This window comes from Pithys albifrons, chromosome Z, assembly GCF_047495875.1.
Source record: "Pithys albifrons albifrons isolate INPA30051 chromosome Z, PitAlb_v1, whole genome shotgun sequence".
Taxonomy (NCBI): Eukaryota; Metazoa; Chordata; class Aves; order Passeriformes; family Thamnophilidae; genus Pithys; species Pithys albifrons.
Window position 1 is genome coordinate 26917222 of NC_092497.1, and position 8148 is coordinate 26925369.

At 40.5% G+C, this 8148-nt stretch overlaps 1 protein-coding gene across 1 annotated transcript; it reads right to left on the reverse strand.

The window, feature by feature from the left end:
• Positions 1–3590: 3590 nt before the first annotated feature.
• On the reverse strand, positions 3591–7992 carry NSA2 (NSA2 ribosome biogenesis factor). The gene is made up of 6 exons (XM_071580825.1): positions 7884–7992; positions 7507–7694; positions 6296–6446; positions 5784–5963; positions 4501–4693; positions 3591–3856 (listed from the first exon to the last, which is right to left on the reverse strand). The coding sequence occupies exons 1-6, from the start codon at positions 7884–7886 to the stop codon at positions 3789–3791; spliced, it is 783 nt and encodes a 260-aa protein (XP_071436926.1). The 5' UTR covers positions 7887–7992; the 3' UTR covers positions 3591–3788.
• Between the last annotated feature and the right edge of the window lie 156 nt (positions 7993–8148).

Consider the following 8148-nt stretch of genomic DNA (forward strand, 5'->3'; position numbering starts at 1 on the left):
GAATACATCTTACTTCAGAAGTGCTTTAACTTATTTTAAATTACATCTGACCTGGTTTGCTGCTTTTTTGTACCATTTCATGTGTAGATGTCAGTAACCAAATTGATCATTTATAATGTCATTGACACTACTTACACATAGTATCAAATTACACATAGTATAGTCTGAGTTTCAGCTTCCCTTCTTCAAGTGACTGTTCTAAAATACTGTTTCCAAGGGGATATACTTCTAAATTTATTTTCACAAATGTGGTGTTAGATGTTTTCTAAACTAGTGAAACTGTGTTTATAAATCTTATGAAACTTGTGTTACTATTGCATAGTATTGTACCTTTGTCTTGTTAGTGTTAATTTTTCGTTTTTTTTAGTACTGCCTTGGCTGCTTTTGAAATGTTTAAAGTAGTAATTAAACTTTTTCTGCTTGGTTTTTAGTATTTGAGTCCTTTCTGCTATACAGGAAACACATTTTAAAGGGGTTCAGTTCACTAGAACTGTTATTTTACCATCTGTTTGCTACAAAGGAGTTCTAAAACATCAAAGGTTATTAACTGAAAAATCTTTTATCAGTTAAAACAATTTTCTGTTACTAGCTTATGCATCAGACTTTTATTTTTTAAAAAGCAGCAGAATAGGCTCTTCTTTATATTACAGTATGGATTCTGTTGTTTATATCAGTTATGCAGGATGATGTAAACTTGGCAGTTTTTAATGGAGTTTGCTATAGACAAGCCAACTAGAAATGCTGTAATGCACTTCCTACAGTGCAGTACATTAAAATGCCTTAAGTGCAGTAATTGTTGAGCCAACAGGTCATGTGTAGATGTAAATAATCAAATTGATAATTTACAATGTCATCGGCACTACTAACATTTAGCAAGAAATTAGGTGTAAGTTTCAGCTTCCCTGCTTTACATGACTGTTCTAAAATACTATTTATTAGGGGATATACTTCTAAATTTCTTTTTAACAAAAGTGGTGTTAGATGTTTTCTAAACCAGTGATCCCTGTTTATACATCTTAGGAAAGATGTGCTTTTTTGTATATATATATATATTTATAGCACAAAATATAGTAAAGTTTTTCTTCAAGACAGCTGTAGAAAATTATTCTGTTCATGTTTTTAATATCCAGTAAAGGGTAAAGCAACAAGAACTTAAATGGAGAATTATCTGTCATAACAAAATGCCCTCTCTCCAAGCAGATAACTTACTGGCTTGTAACTCTTCTTTTCAAATCACTTGTCATTTGTGCAAAGTAAAAATCATAGTAAGTTATTAAGTCTAGACTAGGGCTGTGTGGTAAACTAATTAAACAGTTTGTAACAGGAGAAGGTTCTGTGGTATAGTTAAAGTACTGTCTCTAACAGGTCATGTAAGAAAAATTACTAAGATGGGACAGAACCAACTAGCTTGACACAGCCCATAGTGATCCTTCCATATTTGAAACACGACTGGGGGAGCATCTCTTGCAGAAGAGGCTGAGTTGCAGTTGTTCTGCCTGGAGAAAAGAAAGTTTGTGAAGATCTTACTTTGTGTACAAATACCTGGTGGGAGGGAGGTGTATGTCACAAATTAGTGCTTTAGGTTGCCTAAAGAATCACGGTCAAAGGTACTAAGAAAAACAGGTTTAATATAAATTTGCAAAAGTGTGACTTAACAAAGTTTGATGGTGAGGATTGATGTGTTACTTACTAGGTAGATGAAGCATACAAAGGAAAATTGAGTTAGAATCAATCTAAAATTATTTACAGAGATTGAGAATGCAAAAGAGTAAGGAAGATTCTCCTGCTGAGTCATAAGGTTCAGAGATGGATCCCTTGCTTTTGTAGAAACATAGTAGATAAGGATTGTTCGTAATAACACACTGAGAAAGAATTGGATGTGGCTGGAAATGGGGGTCTATCAAGGTAGGGCAGCACTTTTCTGGGACAAACATCCTTTTTCAAGCTCCTGGGCATAAGCACAGCACAGCGCAGGTGCAGGAATAGGGCTGAGCTAACCCCATGACTCCACAAAGTCTGTGTGCACATGCTCCAAGACCCAGACACCCAACCAGCTGCAGCAACACTGGTGATCCCTTCCTTCCTCTCTAATTCATCTCTGTGTCTCCCCACTTTCAACCTACCCTTTATCCAAACCCCACCGGTGTGTGTTTGTACTAGGAGATCAGGGATTAACAGCAATCTCCATGCTAAGTGTGTAATTTACCAATAAAACTTAATAAGCTTTTGTGAAGCCTGACTTTTGTCATTCCTTTCAACCACAAGTACTTATGAATCTTGGGTACTCCCCTTCCATTACGGGTGGGATGCCAAACTAAAGTCCTTATGGAATATGACTGAGTTCAGTCTTAGTTCCAGACTTGGTCAAGGGTTTATGTGTTAAGAATTTGGCAGCACTTAATCACTGACTAATTTAACCATTTACAAAGTGATTCAATAGGATTTACTCAACAATGACTTGGAGATTTGAGATTGCAGCTTCCACTGTACTTGCTATAGTGTTTAAATCAATTCACATGCACAAATGTGTGTGTATATATAGATATATACATGCATACACATATATAAACACATATATACAAAGTTATCTGCTAAAATTCCCCTTGACTTCAGTGAACACTCAAATGGCTTTACATTTCTCTAGGGTGAGGGTTGAGCCCTAAGGAGTGTGAAGGACTATCAGCCCAGGCCCTGATAACAGCTTTTGGGAACAGCAGTGGTCTTCTTGAGTATTGCAAACTCTCAAGTTGGTGAGCTCCAAGAGGTGTTCCACTGACAGGGGGATGCTGGTCAGCCCACTGTATCCTACAAGAGCTCAAAGGGCCTTACTTAGGGCCATTGTTGACTGACTTTTGTCATCAATCAGTCTTCATCCAGGCCATAAAGAATTACTGTTTTCCAAAAGTCCAGTAATAATAATATTGTTCCACACTGGCTACGATTCGGGTAAGTTATGGTCAAAGACTATTGAGGATTCTCTTGTATCCCTCTGCTTGTTAGGCATCAGAAGTTCTTGTTTATGGACTGGAGGGGAGCTTACCTGCACAGGAGCTGTTAATTGAGACCAAGACCTAAGAAGATCACATAGCAGCCTGAGGAGGAGGCATGCATCACCACACAGTATAAAGATGAATCAAAACTCACTGGTGCCTAGTTGGCATAAACTGAAATATGGGAAACTGTATTCAAACATAAAGCTGTTTAAACTAAGCTTGGACACACACTGGCTAAGGTGGCTCAGGAAGGCAGTGAATCTCCACCCTTGGATACACCCAAAACCTGACTGTTAGGTTATCCTTTGACACCTGCTACAGGTGACTCTGCTTTAAACGGGGGCTTGCATTACACAGTCTGAAGAGATCCCTTTCAACCTTAACTACTCTGATTTTATCTGCTACTTAACCTGCTGACTGCATGTGTGACCACTTGTAGACTTAAACTTTCGTTAATGCAAAAAAATCCAAAGCAAAAGTAGCCACATTCAGGCTTCTACAATGTCTTGAGAGTTGCATTTGAGAGTTTCCTTCTTATGGTGTTGAAGAGAAGGAGTGCCCTCAAACTGGATGAGCACAAACCACATGAGCAAAACATGAACATTGAATCTCTTTATTTGGACAGTGTTCTGCCAAGAGAACATAATAAATATATAAAGGTGAGCAGTTGTTCCTGGCTTAGGTTCCTCACCAGCTTCTTCTGGAATGGTTGAAAGTTCCAAAGATCTTGGAAAATTGTTGAAAATCCACTTCTTTTGTAGGAGCCCATGTCTAAGGCTTGGTATCAAATTCAACTTAAACAAGTAGAACTGCATTAATACAGCCATCATTTTCTGGATTATTTGTTACTTGTGCATATTTCCCTAAGGAGAAAAGGGAATTAAATGTCTACAACAGCTTGAAAGATCACATAGGTTAAATTTTTAATGTCTGCAAGTTCAATCCACAAGAGCAGAGCGGGACAATCCCCTCCCTACACCAGCTGGTGATGCTGTGCCTGATGTCTCCCAAGACACTGTTGGCCCTTCTGGCTGCCAGGGCACTGCTGACTCATATTCAACTTGCCACTGGAGCAGGACACCCAGGTCCCTTTCTGCCATGCTGTTCTACAGCCTCTCATTCCCTATTCTATACACAAAACCAATGTTGCCCCATCCAAGTGCAGAATCTGGCTAAGATGTCCCTACACAACTTCCATGGAAACTATAATACAATAGTTCACAGTTAGTCTTTACAGACCTGTGCCATTGCTCAATATGACACAGGAAAGTCAGCTGAATCATTTTTCTGAACTTCCTCTAATTTGAATCTGTAAGTGTGAAAGGAAAGCCTAAAATTAACACTTACAAGCGAGTATTTTTAGTAGTTGCTTCTGCTGCAGCCCAAACCTAACATTTAACAGTGGATCAATTATGACTATAGGATGAGGTCTTAAAAATACATGATGCAATGAAGACTTCGAAATTTTAAAAGCAGTTCAGCAGTATAACTAGTTAAACTTACTTACCCCAGATAACTTTGCCCCCTTGTGTCACAAGGCCAAGCTCACTCACGTTCACCTCAATGACAGTACCCTTGGTAATTACACCCAGTGTTGTATACAAAGGAGAAGATGGATTCTTCTTCACACCAAGTATAGGTAGGCAAAAAGTAGCTTTAAGCTCAGGATGTGTCACATGTGCCTTCTTGAAACGTAACCCCTGTTGCATAAGGAATGTTATAATGAGTTAGTATTTGCTTTAAGCTCTCATGACTGATCCAGACAAAAACTTTCAGTTTTATGTCCTCAGCTTTGTATGTTCTGAGAGATTGGGAACAATGAAACAACTTATAATACAGAATGCTGTCTACCTACTACAGAATGCCAGACTTACTTAAAAACCTGATTAATGACAAGACAAAGTTTTCAATGTATATTTTCAGGATAAAAATTTTTAATACTATCTTAAGAATAATACTTGCTACTTCAGATGGTTTCTTTTTCATGAAGAAAGTATTGTAACATATTAAATACTCATCTGCATAGCAATTTTATCTAGTCACTTGCACTTTGTGAAACGTACTTTACCATTAAGTACCATAATTTTTAGTGTGTCCCTAAAAAACTACACAAGGCTTCTGTGCAATACCATCAAACTAGTAATGAGGTACAATCCAAGAGGCAGCCTGCACAGAGATTGTTGATTCCTGTTAGGAAACAAGAACTGGTATTCACGTAAAAACTACACTATCTCACTGAATCCAGCTTTTCCTCCTGTGCACTGTCAGGCTGAGGCTGAGGGAGGCCAGGCACTGCTCCTGTAGCTGTGCAAGATCAGGCTGAAGCCACAGCACTTCCCTTGCATATGGTCATGACTGTGCTTCAACCTTATTTAAGCCAGAAGGAGGAGGTTCTGGAGTCTTCAAGAGAGTTGGCTTCTGCAGCTGAGAGAATGACAGCAGCTTGACAAAGATGCCTCCAATTTCATAAGTTATTCAAAATACCTTTGATTAAGATTTGAGAGCTCATAGTTTTAACTTCTTGGCATCATCCAAGTTACAGGAATAAAAGCAGGTATTTCCACACAGGCTGTGACTACGGGGCATCTCCCCACACTCATGCTAGTCAGGCGAGTAGTAGTAGTAGGTTAGATTTCTGCAAGGAAACTAACAGGAATGTTCTATGTCAGCATCTACAGCATGTTCTACCGTGTATGAAGTGCACTAGAAATATCCCTCACCACAGATACTCAGAGCAGTTAAGTCCTAAGAATTATTACTTAAATGTTGTTTAAAGCTCAAAAATATTACCATTGGTCGAATGAATCTCTCATATTTAGGAGGCTTCCTAGTAAAGCCATCTCCAACAAAACAAACTTTTGTAACCATTCTTTTCCAGGCCTTCTTCTTTCTCTTTCCTGTACGAATCACTTTTAAAACTTCTGTTTCTCCTTGTGCACGGACCTTTGGCACAGGAACCTCCCATTTGCCCTGGAAGTGGGGGAAAACAAAAAGGTCAATATTCTAACATGTCACATTGCTAAATGAAAAGTGGACAGCCAAAGCATAACATAAAATTTCCCTAAAACATAGTGGTAGACTGTACTTATAATACAATTCATAGCTTCTTATTTTAATAAGCATTTAAAGTTCTGAAAATCAAGATATTGCATATGCTCACATTGTCCTAAACTACTCAGTTACTCAAGGTTTCAGGCTTTAATTAGTCTTTGCCTGTAGGATGTTAAGAAAACTGAGCATCAGCAACAAAAAGTGGCCATCGTCAGAACTGTAGTTATCTGAACTTTGATACAGCTACTTACAGCTTTCTCTTTTCTTTTCTGTTTGATCATATTAGAGAGAACCTTGGCCCGGGATTGGGCCTCTCTGTCCAGCAGGTATGCTGGTACAGCTCCTTTGGGTGTTTTTTCATCACTCTTTTGTTTTGTATTTCTCTTCTCATGCATTTTAATGCTGCAAAGATAAAAAAACAGTATTAAGGAAAAAAAAAGGATTATTTTTTGACATGCCCTTTCACCCTATCCTATGCATGCTCAAATTTTTCTTTTAAGAGGTATTTGTAAAAAATTACGTATTTATATGTAAGAAACAATCTTAAATAATTTTCAAGGTAAACAAGTAATTTCACTTAATCTAACAACTGACAGACTGCATAAAACCTTGTCACTTCCTGCCAAGACAGGAACATAAGACATGCCTCTGTTTTAAGGAATTTCTGAATGACATAAAGCAAACAGCCAAGCATGCTGATTGATGGCAGTCTTCCTCTCTGACAAAAAAAATAACATACCACTCCTCTTCTGAGATTTGATAGCAATGCTTACAAATATGAGGAATGTGTGTTCGTAAAATAGGTAAAGTTTTGTTAATTTTGAGGCCATTGACTGGGGTAGAAAGGACCTACAAACTAGTCAATAAACCCACTATTTTTACAAGTAGCAGAGGAAAATAACTGACTGCACTTTGAAAACAACAAACCCAACATGGTGGACAGTTATTAAGTTCATTAGCAGTGAAGGATACTGTTAACAGATTTGATTTCAATTTCTGGACAACAAATAATATTTCCAGTAAAATGCTTGCAGCTGTCTATGCTTGATAGTGTAATTTATCCTTGAAGACAGGCCTCGTGCTGCTCAAACAGTGTATGTTACTGTATTTCTTCTATTAACCATTGAAATAAACTATTGCCTGTTGCCACACTAGCAGCTGATGTAAAATCTCTAAGTAAATGCATTCAGTTTTTGTCGGAATTACATAAGTCACTGTCCCAACTAAACACTACTTCTCTTGGAGAATGCCTCTAGTGGTGGAATTGTTAACGTTCACTGACAAAAGAAACAGCACGAAATGTGTTCACTGTGGCAAAGCCCCTTTCCTTCTGCGGCCTGCGCGCTATTGAAGAGTATAACGTGTGACCCAAGTAATAATTAGCTCTTTATAACGATATCAACATTTCATCCTTCAAGCCTCAGAATTACTTGAAAGTGTCAGCGAGGAGGGGGACACTCACGTCTTCTTCATCTGTATCTTCTCGGCGTGCCGCTGCTTGTGGTAGAGCTTGGCCTTCAGCCCGATCATCTTCTTGGCCTTCCGGGACCGCTCGTGCGCCTCCCGACCCTCCTTCTTCCTCCGCTTCTCGTGGTAGTCCAGCCGGTAGCCATAGCGCTTGCGGTGCAGCTCGATGTGCTCGTTCTGCGGCTGTGGGCACAAGGGCGGCGCGGTCAGTGGGGCCGGCGCTTCCACCACACGCGGGGCGGCCGCGGCCCGACGGCGGCTCCCTCACTGCGGGGTCCACGCAGCCGCCCGCACCCTCCTCGTCCCGCCCGCATCCCGCCATCGCCATCCCCATCGCCGTCCCACCGCCCCCGTCCCGCGCTCCGCTCTCACCATGGCGGCAGCCCCGTGGCCTCCTCCACAGTGAAAAGGGCGGGCCACCCGCGAACAGGCCCCGGCTGGAAACTCTCCCCCAAGAGCTTTGGTTCCTACCGGCGGAGAGGCAGGCGGTCCGCAGCCCCCGAGGGCTTTGCACCGGGCTTGGCGGAGACGAGGAAAGGGAGAAAAATGGAGAGGGAGCGGCCGAAGCAGCTCCTTTTGCCTCCTGGTCTGTCAGGTCGTGGCGAGGGTGGGGAACGCAGCAATGCGGTAAGGTAGC